Source organism: Astyanax mexicanus, chromosome 23 (assembly GCF_023375975.1).
Source record: "Astyanax mexicanus isolate ESR-SI-001 chromosome 23, AstMex3_surface, whole genome shotgun sequence".
NCBI lineage: Eukaryota > Metazoa > Chordata > Actinopteri > Characiformes > Acestrorhamphidae > Astyanax > Astyanax mexicanus.
The window spans coordinates 28,297,257-28,320,757 of NC_064430.1; the positions used below are offsets into that span (position 1 = coordinate 28,297,257).

Sequence of the window (23,501 nt, forward strand, 5' to 3'; positions counted from 1 at the left end):
TTTCCATCTAGCTGTGCAGAGACATAGTGCCAATTTTAACATTATACAGTATATAGTGGAGTTATGTGACTTGTAGCAAGCACATTCCAGCTCTGGTGCAGTGACGGGGATTTTGTATCTGGGATTTGGAAATGACTGAAAATTGAAATAAATAAATAAATAAGTGATGAAATAAATCTTTATTCCTGTGTGTGTGTGTGTGTGGTGTGTGTCTCTCTCTCTCTGCCCTCAGGCTTTCTCTCTGTATGAAGATGAGATCAGTGACTCTAAAGCCCAGCTGGCTGCCATTACCCTCATCATCGGCACGTTCGAGCGCATGCGCTGCTTCAGCGAGGAGAACCACGAGCCGCTGCGTACGCAGTGCGCCCTGGCCGCCTCCAAGCTGCTGAAGAAGCCTGACCAGTGCCGGGCCGTCAGCATCTGCGCACACCTGTTCTGGTCCGGCCGCAACACCGACAAGAACGGAGAGGAGGTGTGTACTGGCTGTGGGTGCGGGTGTGTGAGTTTTGTGTGTGTGTGTGTGTGTGTGTGTGAGTTGTGTGTGTGTGTGTGCGTGATATGGCCATAAAATAATAGCAAGACACAAACTATATCCAGTCTTGCACATCCCATGCCCGTGCATTCGTGTGTGTCTTATGTGACCTCTTTAAGTTTTCCGAGGCGGCCGCGATCAACGCTCGCGAGAACTGCGCCCTGCTTTCCAACCTTTAGTTCTAACAGTTCTACAAGGACTACTGGTTCATTCTTTACAAACTAACATACAGACACTCTGGCAGAAGCTGGAAAGAGACCGAATATGTCTGTGAAAGCCAGAAAACGAGAAAAAAGAAACTAATCCACCTGAAACATTTATTACATTTATTACGAGCACAAAATCTCAATCCTACCTAGTGGGGCTTTAAAGGCATGGAAAAGCCATGAAAAAATCATGGAAATTTATTGGTTAAAAAGTGTATGAACCCTGTCTTTATTAGATGTACAATATAATATTGGGAGACCTGCTCATTCATTTATTCATTCATTTATTTATTCATTCATTCCTCTAAAATCAAGAGTATTGACAGACGTTTATCCTGCTTTTGCTGGAGTAACTGTCTCTACTGTCTAGGAAAGACTTTTTCTAGATTATGGAGCATTGCTGTGAGGATTTGATTGCATTTAGCAAGTTTAGGATGTTGGCTGATCACCTCCTTACCCCACCTTGCACATCCCATGCCCGTGCATTCGTGTGTGTCTTATGTGACCTCTTTAAGTTTTCCGAGGCGGCCGCGATCAACGCTCGCGAGAACTGCGCCCTGCTTTCCAACCTTTAGTTCTAACAGTTCTACAAGGACTACTGGTTCATTCTTTACAAACTAACATACAGACACTCTGGCAGAAGCTGGAAAGAGACCGAATATGTCTGTGAAAGCCAGAAAACGAGAAAAAAGAAACTAATCCACCTGAAACATTTATTACATTTATTACGAGCACAAAATCTCAATCCTACCTAGTGGGGCTTTAAAGGCATGGAAAAGCCATGAAAAAATCATGGAAATTTATTGGTTAAAAAGTGTATGAACCCTGTCTTTATTAGATGTACAATATAATATTGGGAGACCTGCTCATTCATTTATTCATTCATTTATTTATTCATTCATTCCTCTAAAATCAAGAGTATTGACAGACGTTTATCCTGCTTTTGCTGGAGTAACTGTCTCTACTGTCTAGGAAAGACTTTTTCTAGATTATGGAGCATTGCTGTGAGGATTTGATTGCATTTAGCAAGTTTAGGATGTTGGCTGATCACCTCCTTACCCCACCTTGCACATCCCATGCCCGTGCATTCGTGTGTGTCTTATGTGACCTCTTTAAGTTTTCCGAGGCGGCCGCGATCAACGCTCGCGAGAACTGCGCCCTGCTTTCCAACCTTTAGTTCTAACAGTTCTACAAGGACTACTGGTTCATTCTTTACAAACTAACATACAGACACTCTGGCAGAAGCTGGAAAGAACCTCAGCTCCTCAAATCATCCAGTCAGCAAAGGTGTGAAAAGTATTGGCATTTATTACTCTGTAGGTAGAAGTATAGATACTACGGTTTAAAATACTTCTGTTGAAGCTGAAGAATCAACTCAAGCTTTATACTTTTTAAGTAAAAGTGTAAAAGTACTGGTTTTAAAACTACTTGAAGTATAAAAGTAAAAGTAGTGTAAGAGGAAAAAACATTAAGACTAAAAGCTTAACAAGGCTATTTTTAAATGTAAGGAGTAGAAAGTTCAGATAATTGTGTGTAAATGTAAGAAAATGAAGTAAAAAGTTATCTAAAAAATAAATAATTACTCCAGTAAAGTATAGGAAAACAACATTTCTCCTTAACTAAGGTAATTAATAAGGGTGTGACGAGACACTAATATCACGAGATGAGACACGATACTGGGTTCACGAGAACGAGACAAGACAAGATTTAAAAATATATTTTTAAAGAAAAGATCAAAAATGAAAAATGGCTTAAAAACTAGAGTTTTATTTGACAAAATCATATAACGCAAACTTAACAGACTGGTTTCTCTTACACATTAATTCTATAAGAAATAGAAATAATAATAAAAAAAATACAAATAAAACTTTTCTAGGTCTTATATAGTGCAAACAATAAGTGCAAACCACAACCAGTCATATTAAGACTAGGGTTTGTGTTTTTTTCTCCTGAATCTCTTGTAATTAAACTATGCAGAACCATAACCAGTCATATTAAGACTATGCTTGAAGTGAAACAGAGACAGAACATGTTTTTAATACAGTACAGAGCTAAGGGATTAGTACAGCTGCCTATGAAACAGTCACGTGTAGGATTAACTTACAGTATTTATATATGGTTTGTGTCTTGTTGGGCTCTCTGTTACCGTTTATTGTTTCCACTGGAGCCAAAATGCAGCCAGATATACAACTTAAAAGTAGCAGAAGCATCTTCTATACAAATACCCAGATTTTCCTCTTCTGCTGAGATCTCTCACTGCTCAGCCACCATACTCTATTGGGTTGCCAAATCCCTCTTAAAAAGTCCACACTTAACTGTTTTTTTGCCCCGCGAGGTTTAAGCCTGACGAGAAATATCGTCACGTTTTAATCTCACGAGACCCCTAGTAAATAAGTATTTTTACTTTATTACTCGACACACCTGCCCATCAAAAAGGTATTAGATGGCGCCCCATCTTTCCAGAGAACACACTTTTTTTTATAATTTAATAATGAAATGTCATCACATAGCAGTGTTTAATAGAGAAGTTTGAGTAACCTTGTAATTCTGTAAGTAGTTTTTCTTCACCTAATTACCACTGAAGTGATGAGGCTAATTTCTCCCATCACCTCTATTCAGATTCATGTGTTATGTTAGCATCATGCTAACATTGTGTTGAGTCCTTAATTTACAAAATTACTTTCATCTGTTTAGATAGACCTTCAAATAAGAGAACGCAGTTCCACTGTTTTGCAGATTAATGCTGGGGGTCTATATACCTCTAGTCTAGCCCATTCTATTGGACTTCTCTACAGGGACTAGACAAGCATGTGTCATCAAGTTAGCTGAATGCATTCATAAGATAGGGTGTCTACAAACATTTGGTCACACAGTATGGTGGAGGATTAGTGGTTGGAGCACTGGGTTTATTGATCATAATGTTGTGGTTTAAATCCCACTGTTGAGCCCTTAAAACCATATATTGTGTAGTGGATAGCATCTATTGTCTTATTGCTCCTATAAAAATGTGATTTAAATGTGTGAAATATAAATACAAATATAATGTATTTATATTAAGAATCACAAGGAATAACATTTGTGATAACTAGTAATATAGTTCAATTAGAGCAGGCACTTGTTGCTAAGCAGCCACAGACCGCTGAAGAAGGATAAGACCTTCTGTATATTGCCTTCATAGCGGTCATCAACTCGCTTTATTACCTTTTTTATCATTAAATAATGAAATGTCATCACATAGCAGTGTTTAACAGAGAGGTTTGAGGAACCTTGTAATTCTGTAAGTAGTTTTTCTTCACCTAATTACCACTGAAGTGATGAGGCTAATTTCTCCCATCACCTCTATTCAGATTCATGTGTTGTGTTAGCATCATGCTAACATTGTCTCCTGCCTCCTTATTTAAACAGTCAGGGTTCATACGGTCATGAAAAACCTGGAAAAGTCTTGGAATTTGAAAATAGCAATTTCCAGGCCTGGATGAGTTTTGGAAAAATAAAAATACCCAGAAAGTTTTGGAAAATTCCTGGAAATTTGCTCTACAAATCGTTGTGTTTGAGTTTATCGATGGAGAAAATTTATTTTGATCTAACAAAATACGTTAGCTTAGAGTTAATTCAGTAATTTAGCCCTACACAATGAAGCTCTCAGCATCTGACACAGATTTTATTATTAAAATTAGTTTTAGGCCTACAATAATCAATTTTAATTAAAAGTTTTAGTTAGTTTTTGGTTTTATTGTCCTTGTCTGCTCTGTTGTTTTAAAAAAATAGTATGGTCATAAAAATTTGCCTTAAAGGCATTAAAACATATGTATAAAAAACGAATGGAAATTTTTGGTTAAAACTGTGGGTAAACCCTGTACAGTGCATCTCTTTTATTTAGCCACGCCCACTTTCAAAAAACTAGTTTACCGTATTTTTCGGACTATAAGGCGCACCGTATTATAAGACGCACTATCGAAGAACGCCTATTTTCTGCTATTTTTCCATACATAGGGCGCATCGCATTATAAGGCGCGTTAAGTGACACTAGAAAGGGTGCCTATATCAAAGTGAACAGGGGTGGCGCCATGTTTCCCTTCCCCCACCGGGGGTGGTCGCTTGCCGGTGGAGCGTCTCAGTATACAAATCTAGCTATTTCAAAGTCAAACGAGTGCTGGATATTAATCTACACAGATTCCTCTCCTGAAAACTGTTTATTTGGGTGAGTAACGTGCTTCAGTTTATTTACAGTAAGCTTAGATTTCCAGATGTCCACTAAGGCTTGCTGCACCAGCGTTAGCATAGCTATCCGCTAGCACGCTAGCTAGTCACCTAAACTAGTAAAGTTAACCCAAACTTAAACGACAGCGTTACACTGAGTAATCCTGCGTGTTCTGGTAAGACAGTGAGATATTAGCTAGCGATTCGTCCCCCGTAGCTTGTTTTAACACGGTAAACAAGCAGATTACAGGCTGATAAAACTCACCTCTGAGAGAGTTAGTGCTTAGCATCTAGCTAATGCTAGCCAGGCAAAGCAGCACAGACTTACAGGCCGATAACTCACCTCTGAACGGTGAACGCTTAGCGATTAGCATCTAACTCTAATAATACTGCTCCAGCAGTATTAAAAGTGCTAAATTTAGAAAATACTGATCTCTGAACAGTGAAAAAGCTAGCTAGCTAAGCGGTTAGCATCTAGCTATTGCTGCTCCAGCCTCGGAGCGGCACGGCTCTGCACGGAGTGTGTGTTTACTGCTCCTTACACCTGACGGGTAAAATTTAGATAATACTGATCTCTGAACAGTGAATAAGCTAGCTAATGCTATTTGCTGCTCCAGCCTCGGAGCTGCACGGCTCTGGACTCTGTATAGCACTGAAACTCTGTATAACGCTGCACGGAGTGTGTGTTTACTGCTCCTTACAACCTGACGAGTAAAATTTAGATAATACTGATCTCAGTGAATAAGCTAGCTAGCTTAGCGGTTAGCATCTAGCTAATGCTATTGCTGCTCAGCCTCGGAGCTGCACGGCTCTGGACTCTGTATAGCACTGAAACTCTCTATAACGCTGCACGGAGTGTGTGTTTACTGCTCCTTACAACCTGACGAGTAAAATCCATACAAAAGGCGCACCGTATTATAAGACGCACTGTCAATTTTTGTGAAAATTAAAAGTTTTTAAGTGCGCCTTATAGTCCGAAAAATACGGTATTCTAAATGTGTGTTTCAATTTCTAGTCAGTTCATATGAAATGGTTTATGGTCGTATTGTATTTAAAGGACAGTACCAGTCAAAAGTTTGGACACATTTAGGCTCATTCAGTGTGTTTATTTCTTTTTATGATTTTTTTACATTGTAATATTGTAATATTTTTTACAAATGTAATATTGAAGTCTAAATTTAAAGCTCTACAGAAACACATGCAGTAAAAAGTGTTAAACAAACCTGAATCTGTTTTCTACTTTAGATTCTTCCAAATAAGAGCCTAGTGCTGGGCGATAAAACGATATCGATAGTTATCGAGGAAACTATATATCGCGATAAGTCGGGGCGAGAAATTCGATAAACTAAATTTTCTATTTCCCGTTTAAGTAGCGTTGTGAAAAGGCGCAGCACGAGACCAGGCAGCACGCTGAACTGCTGCTCAGCCCAGTACAACCCCTCCCCTCCCCTCTCCACCATCCCCCTCCGCCCCACCCCCCGAGCCCCTCCACTCTGAACTCCTCACATAGCGGCTCCTTCTCTCCCATTTACTGGATAAACTTCATTTATACTATTCAGCGGCGCTACACTGGAAAACTCACCTTTTAAATATGAGGCATGCGTCTCCAAGATATTTAGAGAGGTGAGCTTGTTCAGATTTCTGAAGGCAGGTAAACGCTGCTCTGTTTGCTGCTAGTTAGATTAGCTTGTCTCCAGTTTAAAGTTAGCGATGTTTAGGTGTAAAAGGGATCTGTGCAATCTGTCATCATTAGCTAAGATGCTTTCACTGCTTTTTACATTCTAATAAACTAATGGGTAACGCACGTTAGCCGTGTTAATCCACGTTTCGTGTAAATTAAGGTTAACTTCAGCACGAGTGAGGGGTTAGTATATAAACACACAGAAAGGAAGCACTTTCCATCTTTTTTCCTAACTCTCACTGTTTCTGTTAGAAAACCCTGAGGGCAGCATTCTCCTCTGTCTTTGTGTTTTATAGTTTTTAACAGATAGAGAGTCTGTTATGCTGGATATTTTACTAAATACAGAAGATTATATAATCTGTCTAGCTGTATTTGAACTGAGCTAAACATTGCTGTTACTGAACTGGAGTTTTAAATACACTTAAGTAATGTAAGTCTAGTCTACTGAAAGCCAGTAATGTTAGTATAAATCTGTACTGCAGTAGAAGTGGATCATTTCAGAAACTTGACTTTATTCCTCCCACCTCCATTATAGGCCACTTTTTTTAAAATATTTAAATGTTAGCTTAATTTAAATGTAAAAAAAACTAAAGGCTCTTATTTAAAAAAAACATAAGCAGTAAATTATCTAAAATTACAACAAATAGAAAATAGAAAAACAGTAAAACATATGTAATACATACTTTTTATATGACCAAAATTAAACTAGACTGAAATCTGACTAAAACTAATAATATCCGATAGACTAAAATGTAACTAAAACTATTATACATTTTAGTGAAAAGACTAAGACTGTATCAAAATCACCTGTCAAAATGAACACTGTGATATACTCTTGTATTTTGCTTTATGTAGTTGCCTGCATTCAGGGAGGGGAATGATCTTTTGATTAAATATAATTTTATAAAAATAAATAAAGTGTTATTGCAATTTAAATTAAACAGACATATAATGTAAAGGGTCTTACATATTTTTTAGTTTATATATTTGTCCCCTTTTTAAAATTAATTTAAAAGCTGTACCCACCTGGCAAGATGTTAACATCCTAGTGTCTGTCCACAAGGCTCTGAGCCTGCTAGTGATTTTGTCCATAACTCCCTTATTCTGTCACTTCTGAGTAAAAATAGAAACCTTTAAGTGTAACAGAAAGTGATTTGATTTATATCGTGATACATATCGATATCGGCTGATATGAAAAACTATATCGTAATAAGATTTTTTTCCATATCGCCCAGCCCTATAAGAGCCACATTTATCTTTGAGGACAAATCGGCACTCTTTTGGTGAGATTTTATTCTCAGTGTTAATCTCATGAGAGAGAGTCACCTGGAAAAGTTTTCTCAGCGTCTTGAAGGAAGGAGTTCCTGGAGGTGCTGAACAATAGTTGCTGCTTTTCCTTCACGCTGTGAAGCTCCAGCTCATCCCAATTAAATCACCTCAAATCACCATCTCAGTTCATCAGGTTTAGATCAGGGAATTAATGTGGAGGACACATGTAACCTCCACAACTTCAGACAACTTCACAACCTTTATTTTGACTCGAGAGTACATTGAGGGTGACCATCATTTCCAATGCAGCCGAGCATTTACAGTATAAAAGAGATAGAAAACAAGATATAGATAAAAAAAAATGAGCAGAAAAAATTAATAGATTAAAAGTAAAGAATTTATCAAATAAAACCAAGGAAAAACAAGAATAGTAAAAGTAAATGATGAGATAAAATGATAACAGTAGTAAGAAGTAGGAAGAAGAAGAATAATAAACTAATACAAAAATAATTAATTAACAAAAATAAAGGAAGTAAGTAAGAACAATAAAGATTAAAATAATAAGAGAAAGGATGAAATCACCTCCAACTTAAACTCCCATAATTCACCTTGCCTTGCCATGAGCACGCTGGCCAATTAAGTGTTTAATCAACCTCATTCACAAGATAGCACCTCACAACTTATACAGGTGTGGGTGTTCCCAAACCATCCAAGATGGAACTCTTTGTGACCAGTTTACATACTGCTGTCCTGTGACTTTTGCCACGGATATTTAATTAATGTGTTTCATTAGTTTAATTAGTTAATTAACTAATTGTTCATTGATCTGTTAGTTCTGCCACTGATCCATATGAGCAGCGAAGCGGATCATCAGATCATAAAGAGCATATTTGTCTTCAGTTTATTTAACGCAGTATTCCAAAATTTTGTTTTTTGAGTGTACAGTTTATTGAGTCTTCAAACGCAGATCAGCCAATCAGATTTAAAGCAGCACTAGGTAGGATTTTCTTGATTTTTGATCTTTTTAAAGAAGTAAACTTACAGCTTGAAACTCACTGCAGTGCTGCATTGAGGTGTAATAGGAGGAATAGCGGTGCTCTCGTGTCTGTGCCGGAGCTCCTGTGAGCTCAAACCAGACTCTGTAAGTTTTCCTAAACGGCCGCGACCAACGCTCGCAAGAACTGCGCCCTGCTTTCCGACCTTTAGTTCTAACAGTTCTATAAGGACTACTGGTTCATTCTTTACAAACTAACATACAGACACTCCGGCAGAAGCTGGAAAGAGACCGAATATGTCTGTGAACGCCAGAAAACGAGAAAGAGAAACTAATCCGCCTGAAACATTTATTACACTCTACAACTGTAGGGGGAGCCCACGAGCACAAAATCTCAATCCTACCTAGTGGGGCTTTAACTATTTATTTTGAATCACTTAATATAGTAAACACAATTCTGCAGTGAACTTGTGAACAGAGTACTCTGTGCTGCACGTACTCAGCATGAATTTCTAATTAAATGTTTGTCAGGTTGCTTATTTCCCGGAAGCGAACATGAATTATTTATTAGCGTGTTTGTTTGTTTATTTATTTTAATTTAATTATTAATTGGCTTACTCCCTTTTGGATTGAATTGCGCTTAATTCTGACCTTTTGCAGTTCTATCCTGCAGAAGCCCAATTAGCAAATAACAGCATTGTAGCGCACACTGCAGCGCTAATTAAACGCTGCGTTTTGTGTGAATTAGTGTTTCCAGTGGATCTGCTGTGAATATAGGCATGTGTGTGTGTGCATACACAGTTGCAGATATGTGTGTGTATATTATGAATGTGTTGTATTACTTATAATTATGTAGTATCGAGGTCTTCTGATTCAGAAAACGTGCAAATTGAACACGTCTACAGAACACAGCAGCACTCTGCGTGAAGAGTGTCCAGTTAAACATTGTGCTCCATTGGAAAAACAGTTTATTGACCAGATTGCTGTAATTTGCTGGAATGCGACCGCTCTGGAAAAAAGCTCTTTAGTTTCTGATGAATTAATGATTGGAATTGAATTGGAGCACAGAAGCTCTGAGGGTTGATGTAGGCAAACTGAATTCTTTCAGGAACAAGGTTTGGATTTTTACACTATCAAGTAGGGGTGTCACGATTTCGATATTTTATCGAAATTGGTCGGAATTATGTCATGGTCTCGAGCCTCGAAGAAGGCTAGAAAATCCCTTCCTCTAAAAGAGGATAGACAATCACAAATGGTGCAGCACACTGTAGCCGACACCCGGACATTGTGACTGCTCAAAGAGCCGCCCTTTCTCCAGAGAATTTGGACATTCTCACCTTCTTAAAGAAAAACGTGAAAATAACAGTTGTTTTGTCCAGCCTGTTAATAGTTTTGGTACCTTAAGGAGCATCTTTCTCTCAGATAAAGTTAATAATATATCTTTGATAAAGAAAAAAAACGTGTCATTCTCAGAGACCAAAAAAGTCTTAAAGTTTTATTTTTCATGTTTAACTGTTAGAGTAGGATAGAGTTCAGATTGTTAAGGCTCCAATTGTTCTATTATTTCGTACATGACTGTTCCTGTATTTTTTGTATTATTTATTTTGTTATGTTGCACATTGCTGTTTTAATAGTGCACACTGCTGCTACCAAAAAAAAGCCACAAGATGGCATTACATATATATCTTAATTAAATTATTTAAATTTGACCATTAGTGCCTAATGTGGTGTATTACAGATCACTTGTATCACTTTGCATCACTTATATCAAGCCCACCTTTTGAAATAAGATATTGTAAATTTGATGAATTCAACCAATGAATGACCATAGACTAATCTAAAACTGGCATAGGCCTCTCTGCTGTAAAAAAAAAAAAAAAAAAAGGAAAAAGTGAAAATCGAATCGTGACCCTAAAATCGAATCGAGGATTTAGAGAATCGTGACACCGCTACTATCTAGAGATGTCCCAGTCTAATCCAGTGGAACTACGGGAGCCCACAGGGGAGCATAGGTGGTGAAAATTTAAAACCCAGAGAAAAACGATTTTCATCAAAACACATCGTCCTTAACTGTAAATCCGAATATAAAATTGGTAAAATCGATTAATCCTCCAGCTCTACGGCTTACGGTGGAGAAATGAAGATTCAATTCACGAGCGACAGCTCTGGTGAACATTCCTGGTGTCAGCATGTCAACTGCACACTCCCTCAAAACCTGCAACATCTGTGGCATTGTGACAAAACTGCACATTTTAACCTGCGTGTTTATATTTCTGAACGCATGTATCATGGCCTTTAGAGTGGCCTTACACTGTGGCCAGCCCAAGGTACAACTGTGTACTGTATTTTTTGCACTATAAGGCGCACTTAAAATCCTTTACTTTACTAAAAATCGCCAGTGTGCCTTATAACCTGGTGTCCGCTATACAGGAGTTTCAGTTTAGTTCTTCAGCAGTGTTAGCATTAGCCACTAACCGCTCTGAGCGCTAGCTCTTTCACCGGTCAGAGGAGAGTATTATCAGCCTGTTACCTTGCTGCTAGCTAATGTTGCCCTGGCTTACCAGAGCACTCAGGGATACTCAGTATAGCACTGTCGAGCTAGTGGTTAGCCACTAATGCTAACGGTAATGCTCCAGCTTTAGTGAAAAACTGTAAATCTAATCTTACTGTAAATAAACAGAAGCACTTTACTCACCCAAGTAAACAGTTCTTTTTTTGATTGTTTTTTGAAGAATTACAGTTTTGTTTACTAAGCTTAGCTTTCCAGGTTTTGCACCTCAGTGGCCAGACCTGCTGAATTATAAGGAAAACATGGCGATATCCCTGTTCCTAATGTAAGTTCTAGTTTATCTCAACAAAGGAGAGAGAAATGCGCTTTTTTTGACTTTTTTTTTGTTCTTTGAGTTCAGCTCATAAAGAATGGGAGCAAACTCCACACTCCAACCTTAGATCAGACAGGACATAAAGATTCTGCTGGTTATTTTAGTCTTGGTTCCAGATACCAAGGGGCCATGCTGTTGTTGCGTCAGTATTCAGGTTTGGAGGTGATTTAATTACATATAGAAGCCGCAGATTGAATTTCAGTAGATTCAGTACATTTGATTCAGTCAGAAACCTGTATAGAATTTTACTTATGTGGCAGTAATTAACATATTTTACACTTTTCCTTAACTGAAAGACAAACCCATAATGTTTACACTGTGTTTTGCATAAAAGCTGTATATATTCATAAAAAAAGAATATAACTGTAAAGGAAACAATAGCTTGTGCATCACATCTAATGATGCTTTTTGTTTACAAATAAAAAAAAAATAATTAAATTGAAACATATTTGCTCACATATTTGAAAAATATTGAGATAAAAATATTTTTTATTAATATCCCCCAGCCATAATCAGTGTATATAAGCTGTTAGCTGCTATACTCAGCAGTTACGGGAGAAAACCAACTGGATTAGGACTTTACTCATAATAAATAGCAGGTTACAATGTCCTTAGAGTTCCAATTTAAGCCCAGTGTTGCTCTAAAGCAGCATTTTTGATTTTGTTGCTTGTTTTTGAGCCATAATCATAGTAAAATGGGTCATGTGGTCTTCAGAATTGAACACACCACACGTGGGCCGTGGTGTGTCAGCGTGAGCTCAGCTCTGAACAAAACCACGCAGCCCTGAGTTCATTGTGTTGATCGATTCATGCATCTGCGCCACTTTCATCCTGCTGAGAACCTCACCTGTGCATGCACACACACACACACATGCGCGCACACACACACACACACATCTGCGTGCACACACACACACATGCAGTGAAGAAATGGTGGAGAGAAGCAAGATTAGTATCACCAAACTCCAGTTACCCAAAATAGAAATGAAAACCAGCAATGTGGATTTTTTTTTTTTCACTGTCCAAAAAACTGAATGTGGGTTATCATTTAATCAGTTTGCCAAAATGTGGCCTTAAATCTGGACCCAGAATAGAAGAGCTATATCGTACAACACTATAAGGTGCACAGGATTAGAAGGTGCATTATGCCACACTTGTAAGGAACAGGGGTGTCTCCATGTTTTCCTTCTAATTCAGCAGGTCTTGCTGCTGCGTGGTGGTGGGGGGGCATTAATAAGTTAAGTAAAGCTTATTTAAGTAAATAAAACCGTAAAATAATTTTATTTTAAAGTCAAACAAGCGCTGGATGTTAATCTACACAGATTTCTCTACTGAAAACTGTTTTTTGGATGAGTAAAGTGCTTCTATTTATGTACAGTAAGCTTAGATGTACAGATTTCCTCGAAGGCTAGCTTCCGTTAGCAGCTAATGCTGCCCAACAGCACTACACTGAGGAACCCGAAGTGTTCCAGTAACACAGGGTGATATTAGCTAGTTTGTTCCACGTACCTTGTTTTAACATGGTAAGCGAGTAGGCTACAGGCCAATGATAATGGCATTTAGAGTGGGTTGCAGCGAATGCTAATGCTGCTCCAGCAGTGCTAGCTGTGGTTAACAGAAGGCTAGAGGCCGATAATACTCACCTCTGAACAGCAAAAGAGTTGGCGCTTAGTGTAGTTAGCGGCTAATGCTGCTCCAGCAGTGCTAGCCGTAGTTAACAGAAGGCTATAGGCCGATAATACTCACCTCTGAACTGCAAAAAAGTTGGCACTTAGCCTGGTTAGTGGCTAATGCTAATGCTGCTCCAGCAGTGCTAGCTGTGGTTAACAGGAGGCTACAGGCCAATAATACTTACCTCTAAACAGCAAAAGAGTTGGCACTTAGAGTGGGTTGCAGCGAATGCTAATGCTGCTTCAGCAGTGGTTTAACAGCAGGCTACAAGCTGATAATACTCACCTTTGAACAGCAAAGTGTTGGTGTTTAGCATGGTTACAGGCCGATAATACTCACATCTGAACGGCAATAGACTTAGCGCTTAGTGGGTTAGTGGCTAATGCTAATACTGCTCCAGCAGTGCTAGCCATGGTTAACAGAGGTCTGCAGTCTGATTATACTCACCGCTAAACAGCAAAAGAGTTGGCACTTACTGTGGTTTGTGGCTAACGCTAATGCTGCTTCAGCAGTGCTAGCCTGGGTTATCAGAAGGCTGAAGGCCGATACTACTCACATCTGAATGGCAAAAGAGTTGGCGCTTAGTGTGGTAAGTGGATAATGTTAATGCTGCTCCAGCAGTGCTAGCTGTGGTTAACAGAAGGCTAGAGGCCAATAATACTTCATTCTGAATTGCAAAAGTGCTAGCGCTTAGCGATGTTAGTGGCTAATGCTAATGCTGCTCCAGCAGTGCTAGCCATGGTTAACAGAGGTTTGCAGTCTGATTATACTCACCGCTAAACAGCAAAAGAGTTGGCACTTACTGTGGTTTGTGGCTAATGCTAATGCTGCTTCAGCAGTGCTAGCCTGGGTTATCAGAAGGCTGAAGGCCGATACTACTCACAACTGAATGTCAAAAGAGTTGGCGCTTAGTGTGGTAAGTGGATAATGTTAATGCTGCTCCAGTAGTGCTAGCCGGGGTTAACAGAAGGCTACAGGCCAATAATAATCACCTCTGAACAGCCAAAGAGTTGGCACTTAGAGTGGGTTTGAGGCTAATGCTAATGCTGCTCCAGCAGTGCTACCCAAGGTCATTAGAAGGCTACAGGCCAATAATACTCACCTCTGAACTGCAAAAGAGTTGGCACTTAGTGTGGGTTAGTGGCTAATGCTAATTCTTCTCCAGCAGTGCTAGCTGTGGTTAACAGAAGGCTAGAGGCCAATAATACTTCATTCTGAATTGCAAAAGTGCTAGCGCTTAGCGATGTTAGTGGCTAATGCTAATGCTGCTCCAGCAGTGCTTGCCGGGGTTAACAGAAAGCTACAGGCCGATAATACTCACCACTAAACAGCAGAAGAATTGGTGTTTAGCATGGTTAGTGGCTAATGCTAATGCTGCTCCAGCAGTGCTAGCTAGGGTTAACAGAAAGCTACAGCCCGATAATACTCACCTCTGAACAGCAAACGAGTTGGTGTTTAGGGTGGTTAGTGGCTAATGCTAATACTGCTCCAGCAGTGCTAGCCTGGGTTAGCAGAAGGCTACAGGCCGATAATACTCACGTCTGAATGGCAAAAGTGCTATCGCTTAGCGATGTTAGTGCCTAATGCCAATACTGCTCCAGCAGTGCTAGCCGGGGTTAACAGAGGTCTGCAGTCTGATAATACTCACCCCTGAACTGCAAAAGAGTTAGCGCTTAGCTTGGTTAGTGGCTAACGCTGCTCCAGCAGAGAGCTAGAGGCCAATAATACTCACCTCTGAACAGCAAAAGATGGCGCTTAGTGTGGGTTGGAGGCTAATGCTGCTTCAGCAGTGCTAGCTTGGGTTAGCAGAAGGCTACAGGCCGATAATACTCACCTCTGAACTGCAAAAGAGATAGCGCTTAGCGGCTAATGCTAATTCTGCTCTAGTCTTGAGTTTCAGTGCTGGAGAAACTGATCTATCTATCTATCTATCTATCTACAAACATTGACTAGGGCTGTGCACTCAAAAGAACTTGGTAATAAGATACACAATTGATTTTGAGTTGTGAAAAATTGATAAAAAAAAGCTACTCTTGGAAATAAAACAATTTTCCAGGAATAGTAAGAATCCCTCAGTGTGAACTCCTCCAGCACTTCATATATGAAATGAAATAATGACCTTGAGGGCAAAATGCCTTTACCTCAGCCACGTGACCACCCAAAGTGCATCACTTCCCCCCCCAGCCTTCCCAGCCCCCCAGCCTTTGTGGTAATGCAGGGGGCTTTAGGGCTGTAATTCCTATATGGTTCTCCCAGTATGGATGAAAATACACTCCATTTAATGCTGGCATTCTGCACTTAAATCTCCCTGTAATTACTTCACCTCTGATACAGTGTGCTGGAGAGCCGAGCCAAAACACCACAAATTGCCACTCCCCAGATACTTCCCCCCTCTATACGAGCGGATCTGCAGACGGCGAGAGGACCCTCGCGCAGAAACCCTGCTCTTCTTTAAATCGAGGGTCAGACTAATTAAATTAGTCAAGTCAAGTAGTTTTATTGTCAATACTGCATATGTACAGGACATACAGAGAATTGAAATTACGTTACTCTCCTTCCCAATTTTACAGCAAGTACAGATAATAGATATAATGAAGGAGAATGGGAGACACTATGTGTACAATACAGCAGGGACACAAATAGGCATACATGAGACAAAAACAAGGTGCAGTGGTGTGGGGGAGGAATAGATATATAAATATAAGTAAATAAGTAAAAATAGATATATAATTGAGAGAGAGAGGCTTTTATTGTCATTACATCTGAGTACAGGTACACAGTGTGATGAAATTACGTTCCTCCGGAACCATGGTGCAACATAGAACAACAAGCAATAGACAACATAAAGTGCAGGAGTGACGACAGTGCAACATAAAATTATAACACTAAATAACAATAAATACAATAAATACAAAAGACGAGACAATTTAAAGACAGGACAGTGCAGTACCGATACGGTATAAAAGAGTGGGAGACACTATATGTTCAATACAGCAAGACACAATAAACATACGTAAGACAATAGTGCAATATTGATGGTGATTGAGATGGAATGACAGTAAAAATAGTAAATAACAGTAGTGCAAATACGGTATATGGTATATAGCTTAAGGCTGGTAAAGTGAATGGGTGCGTAAGTCCTTAAAATTCACAGTTTAATTAAGTGGAATTAAAGTGCGTATTGACAGTGCAAGTATATCAGTAGTGCAGGTGTTGTGTAGTGCAAGTCCGTTTGGAAGGGACCAGTACTTTGTGCATTGTAGTGCAGAGTTTCAGTACTTTATTAGTGGGGGGGTCAGGATGCTGAGTGAGTGTGTGCTGGGGGCAGGATTGGGATGGGGGGTAGAGCAGGAAGAGAGTTCAGCATCCTCACAGCCTGATGGATGGGGCTGTCTCGCAGTCTGCTGGTCCTCGCCCCGAGACTCCGCAGTCTCCTCTCTGATGGCAGCAGGATGAAGAAGCTGTGTAGTGGGTGAGAGTGATCTCCTGCCAGACAGAGGGCTTTCCGTGTGAGGCGGGAGCTGTACAAGTCCTGAAGGGAGGGGAGAGAGGTGCCAACAATCTTCTCAGCTGCTCTCACGATGCGCTGGAGGGTCCTGCGGCAGGATGCTGTGCAGGCCCCGTACCACACGGTGAAACAGCTGGTCAGTATGCTCTCGATGGCCCCTCTGTAGAAGGTGGTCATGATGGGGGTGGGGGCTCCAGCTCTTCTCAGCTTGCGGAGAAAGTAGAGACGCTGGTTTGCCTTCCTGGCCAGTGACGCTGAGTTGGTGCTCCAGGAGAGGTCCTCTGTGACGTGCACACCCAGGAACTTGGTGCTGCTCACCCTCTCCACAGCAGCTCCGTTGATGAACAGAGGGGTGTGCAGTGTGTGAGTTCTCCTGAAGTCCACAACAATCTCCTTGGTCTTCTCTGTGTTCAGAGAGAGATTGTTGTGTTTGCACCAGGAGGCCAGGCGGCTCACCTCGCTCCTGTAGTGTGACTCATCGTTGTTGCTGATGAGACCCACCACCGTCGTGTCATACGCAAACTTGACGAAGAGGTTGGAGGTGTGTGCTGGTGTGCAATCGTGGGTCAGCAGAGTGAACAGAAGGGGGCTCAGCACACATCCTTGGGGAGCCCCTGTGTTCAGTGTGGTGATGCTGGATGTGCTGCTGCCAACCCGCACTGCCTGTGGTCTTCCAGTCAGGAAGTCTAACAGCCAGTTGCACAGTGAAGTGCTCAGCCCCAGACTGTCCAGTTTGTGTATGAGCTGTTGGAGGACGATTGTGTTGAATGCTGAGCTGAAGTCAACAAACAGCATTCTGACGTAGGTGTTCTTCTTGTCTAGGTGTGTGAGGGCTGAGTGGAGAACAGTGGAGATGGCATCATCGGTCGAGCAATTTGACCGATAAGCAAACTGGTAGGGGTCCAGGGAGGGGGGGAGCAAAGACTTGATGTGATGCATGACTAGTCGTTCGAAGCACTTCATGAGGATGGGGGTGCAACTGGACGATAGTCACTGAAACAGGATGGCGATGCCTTCTTTGGGACAGGGATGATGGTGGTGGCTTTGAAGCATGTGGGAACCACCGCCTGACTCAGAGAGGTGTTATAAATGTCAGTATAAACCTCTGCGAGTTCCCAGGCACAGTCTCTCAGCACACGGCCAGGAATGTTGTCAGGCCCAGGAGCTTTCCGATCATTGATCCTGCTGAATGCTCTCCTCACACTGTCTGGGGACAGCGTCAGCACCTGGTCACCAGGAGGAAGGATGGGTTTCTGGGTGGGTGTGTTGTTGAGTGGCTCGAACCTTGCGAAGAACCCATTCAGGTCGTTCAGCAGAGATGTGTCACTGTCGCAGGTCTGTGGATGTGGTTTATAGCCTGTGATAGACTGGATACCCTGCCACAGGTTCTGTGTGTCTCTGCTGTCACTGAAGCGTTGGGAAATCTTCTTTGAGTACAGCCTCTTAGCTTTCCTGATCCCGCGGGACAGGTTGGCCCTGGCTGACCTCAGGCCTGCCTGGTCACCTGTTCTGAAGGCTGCATTTCTAGCCTTCAGGAGCTTGTGGACCTCTCCTGTCAGCCATGGTTTCTGATTCGCTCGAACAGTGACAGTCTTGAGGTCGGTTACATCATCAGTGCACTTGGTGATGTAGGCAGAGACAGTTTCTGTGTACTCCTGAATGTCTGTGGAGTTGTTGTGGGTGGCAGCCTCTCTGAACATATTCCAGTCTGTTGTGCTGAAACAGTCCTGAAGTGCCTCTAAGGAACCCTCTGGCCATACTCGTACCTGCTTAAGAACTGGTTTGGTGACTTTAACCAGTGGTCTGTAAGCTGGCATTAGCATAATGGTGAGGTGATCAGAGGCTCCCAGGTGGGGGAGGGGGGAGGCTTGGTAGGCTCCTCTGTGTGTAGTAAAGACCTGGTCCAATAGGTTGTTTCCCCTGGTTGGAAAGTCTATGTGTTTAAAAAGTCCAGAAAACACACTCTTTGGGTCTGCATGGTTGAAATCTCCAGCCAGAATGAGAAAAGCATCTGGGTGCGCTGTCTGCTGTTCACTGATGTACTGGTACAGTTCATTCAGTGCTTCACTCCTCACGCTGTTGTTGGAGGTCGGAGGGATGTAAACAGCAGCGATCAGCACGGCGGAGAAATCGCCGCAGACTCGCAGTTCTTCTTGGAGTCCGCGGTTTAACTCCAAAAGTGAGTTTCTGCCGACTCCAAGCAGAAACTCACGGCTGTAGGTGCGTTTCAGGACGTGAACGCACGACAAAGACGTACAAAAACACTGCGACTTACGAGACAAAAAACACGAAAACGCTGTTTCCTCGGGGGGGGAGAGAAGCCGCAGCGTGTGCACGTGCCGCCATCTTGGATCAGAAATTAGCATATTTTTCTGTACAATAACGCTTTCAGGAACTTAAAGAGGCTCTTGGAGGGCGTCTTCAGCCTGAGCAGATGTGTGCTCAGTGCAGCAGATAGGTCAGGGGTATTTTTAGAGGGAAGGCTGAGATTATAAGATGAAGTGCTTCCTGTACTGTCAGTATTGAGTTATTATGTTTATCTCAGGTGGTTGTGGGTATTTGCGGATATATGGTGACATTTCTAAGTTTAAGATGTTTGGTTAAATTCAAGAGTGGCATTTATTTGCCATATGAGCACAAAAACCACAAATCCATATCTTGCTGAGCAGACGTCTGCTCCAGTGCTGGATTGCAGATTGGAGTGAGCTGTTATGATGGACAGTCTGTTATTTAAAGCTGGTCTGATCCACTGGGATGCTTGAGCTGTATGAAAATGTAAAAAAGTAAAAGAGATTTTTTTTCAGACTGTGTAAAACTCTAATAGGGCTTAAATTAAATAAAATCGATTATATAATAAAATAATAAAATAAAATACACTGCCTAGCCACCTGGATTTAACGCCTCCTATTGGATATCATTGGTTATTTAGCACCAGCTGATGCAGTGAGTAGCTTCTCATTTCTTAAACAACCATGGAGAGAGATGCATCCTCTGGTTATGGAAAACATATCAGTCTGTTTGAGAAGGGTCAAATCAAAGCAGAGAAAACATCTAAGGAGAATGCAGAAACTACTAAAATTGGGTTAAAAACTGTCCAACACATTATTTAAATAACTGGAAGGTTAGCAAAGGACCTATCGTCATTGAGGAAGAAATGTGGCCGGGAAAAAAAAGTTCTGAATGATGCGACTATAAAAAAACATATATATAGTTGGAAATTAACCCTTTCAGACCTGAAAAAATAGATAATGCTATTTCTGCCTGTAATGCACTCAAAAACGGGTTAAATAAAAATTAATAATACATTAATTATTAAATAAATTAATAAATTTAAATTTAGCATATTTTTTTGTAAATTGTCTGTTTATTGCAGTGGAGTCTTTTGATCAACACTGTTATTTTACTTCATATAACTCAGCTTAAGTTGATTTTTACTTTATTCAAGACACATTTTAATAGATATTTTTATATATTTTCACAAATTATTTCTTAATAGTAAAAAAAAAAACTTATAACAGTGGGCGGGGCTAATCTGCTGTTTGATTGGCTAACAAATATCTATTCTAATGAATAATAGGTCTCAATCTGTGTGAAGTGAAAGAATACACAAAAAAAAGAAAAAACACCATGTCCAATGGAAGTTCATGGCAATGGAAAAAAGTCCTAAATGATGGTGATCCGGTGCAACTATAAAATATATATATATATATATATATAGCCGGAAATTAACCCTTTCAGAACTGAAAAAAATAGATAATAATGCTATTTCTGCCTGTAATGCACTTAAAACGGGATTCAATAAAAAAAAATACATTAATTAATAAATAGTAGAGTCTTTTAATCAACACTGTTATTTTACTTCATATAACTCAGCTTAAGTTGATTTTTATTTTATTCAAGACACATTTTAATAGATATTTTTATATATTTTCACAAATTATTTCTTAATAGTAAAAAAAAAACTTATAACAGTGGGCGGGGCTAATCTGCTTTTGATTAGGGCTAACAAATGTCTATTCTGATGAATAATAGGTCTCAATCTGTGTGAAGTGAAAGAATACACAAGAAAGAAGAAAAAACACCATGTCTATTGCAATAGATGCAGGTTCTGAAGGGGTTAATGGAATATTCTGGTGATATTAAATGATGTTATGATTTATGCTAAGCAAGCTTTAGTTTAGTGAGCTCTCTATAGCAGTTTGCAGTCATTTAATGATGTAACCAGTAAGATTAGAAGTGGGCCGGTTTTCCATAAACCAGCTCTGGTCCATGTTTTTGTATTTGAGTAGGCCCTATCTTCTATCTGTGTAATAAAGCGTAAGCTCTTATGATAGTGATGTAACATTATTTATCTCCTGGAGTGCAGCGCAGCATGTGTGCCGAATCGGTACCAGAGTTTTTCTGTAGTACTTAGAAATGTGCAAATGGGTTCACAGAACATTAAAGATGTTCACGGCCTCTCATGGAGCATGTTTGCAGCTGACGTCTTTTAATAAAGTAAAATAAAGATGTTTGTGATAGAACGTTAATGAAGAAACTATGAGCAGGTCTTTCCAGCTTGTTGCACAATAGCGGTTCTGGGAAGCTGGCGTTGCCCCTAACAACAGATTTAGGGGTTGGAACCAGCTGCACAACACAAAAGCAGCGGTTTAGATCTGAGAAGTGGCTGTAGATAAACATGAACAGCGCAACATCTCTCAAAAGAGGAGCCGGCACAGGTCTAGCGCCTCTGCTGGCTGGTTGCAGTATAATATATGTAGCTTCGCCCATCTTTCACCAATTATTCCACTTTCCATATCTTTTTTCGGTACCATTTTAAAATAAGACTACCTTTATAAAGGGTTTATAAATGGTTTACAATTAGTTTATTAATGGTGACTAATTAGGTTGTAAATGCCTTAAAAATCATTAATAATCAGTTATAACACATACATAGAAAGGGCAACAATGACCTGTTGTTTGTTAAATAGTGAACCCACAGCCATCTATAATGTTGCCCTTTCTACGTATGTATGTCTTTTTAAATGTATGTCTTTATCTGTTACATTATTGGTAAAGTTACTGTTGTTCACAAAATAGACAAAAACTTTCACATTTATTCTGTTGCTGAAGTATATACTGTATTTTTCGCGCTATAAGGCCCACTTAAAATACTTTAATTTTCCAAAAATCGTCAGGTGTACAGCGTTATACAGGAGTTTCAGTTTAGTTCTCCAGCAGTATTAGCGTTAGCCGCTAAACACTAGCCATTCAGCTGTTAAGAGGTGAGTATAATCGGCCTGTAGTCTGCTGTTAAGTCTGGCTAGCACTGCTGGAGCAGTATTAGCATTACCTGCTAAGCCCGCTAAGCACTAGCTCTTTCGCTTGCCGTTCAGAGATGAGTATAATTGGCCTGCAGGCTGCTTCTGAACCTGGCTAGCACTGCTGGAGCAGCATTAGCATTATTATTAGCAGCATTAGTAGTATTATGGCCCTGCTGAATTATAGTGCGAAAAATACGGTACATAAAAAGAAAAAATATCTGTTCAGTGTTTTGTCATATCGTTAAGAATATTATTTCAAAAATATTCCCTAAAATATCGTGATCTTATTGTAGAGCCATATCACCCACACCTACTTAAGGGCTGTTTTTCACATTGTACTCCGGTTCTCTGTGTGTGTTTTCAGATCCGTGATGGGAAGCGTGTGATGGAATGCTTGAAGAAGGCTCTGAAGATTGCGAACCAGTGCATGGACCCGTCCCTGCAAGTGCAGCTTTTCATCGAGATCCTCAATCGATACGTCTGTTTCTACGAGCGAGAGAACGACGCGGTACGTTCCTCTTTCAAAGAGAGAAGTTTCTTCCAGGTTCTTCTTCTTTCTCGCTGTGCTTTTTATCTTCTCTGATCCACGTTTATCCTGAGACTCACTGACCCACATTTATCCCGAGGATCAGTTTAACGCGCTGGTCCTGAGGGTTTTCACAAAGCAGGATTTCTGAGCTGTTGGGCAAAGTGAGAGTTTCCCTTAGAGACGACTCTTACCTCCTCACCTATAGATAGAACAGAACTGCCTTAAAGGGCTGCTACCATGGAGAATTCAGTTTTCCTCACTTTACTGGGTTGTAGTTTGTAACCTGTTTTGTATTCAGCTATGATATATTATGAGTTAATCTGCTGAACAGATCAAAGATCATTAAACATTAAGCTTAAATTGGAGAGCAATCATTACGTTACATCTTATATTGCTTGTCTATTTTTTTTTTTTTTTTTTAATTAGGGCTGTCAATATTATAATTTTTTAATGCTATTAAAAAAATTACATCAAGATTGACCCCAACTTCACACTAGACCTCGAGCAGTTTGGACTGTGTGTCTCTCCACTCTTCCTCCAGACTCTGCTCCCTTGATTTACAAATTAAATGTAAAATGTACTGATGATCAGTGATGGTTTGGATAAAGAGACATGTCATCTGCTGGTGTTAATCCCCTAAGTTTTATTATCAATTCCAAAATCTTACAGCACTTCATGCTTCTCTCTGCTGACGACTTTTTTGGAGATGCGGATTTCATTTTCCAG

At 40.3% G+C, this 23,501-nt stretch overlaps 1 protein-coding gene across 1 annotated transcript in view; it reads left to right on the top strand.

Moving 5' to 3' along the window:
- vps35 (VPS35 retromer complex component) overlaps positions 1–23,501 on the top strand; it is an 83,405-nt gene that overhangs the window by 54,203 nt on the left and 5,701 nt on the right. The window contains exons 15-16 of the mRNA XM_022665963.2: positions 233–472; positions 22,611–22,754. Of these exons, the coding sequence (XP_022521684.2) occupies positions 233–472; positions 22,611–22,754 (384 nt within the window). The remainder of the gene's footprint in view (positions 1–232; positions 473–22,610; positions 22,755–23,501) is intronic.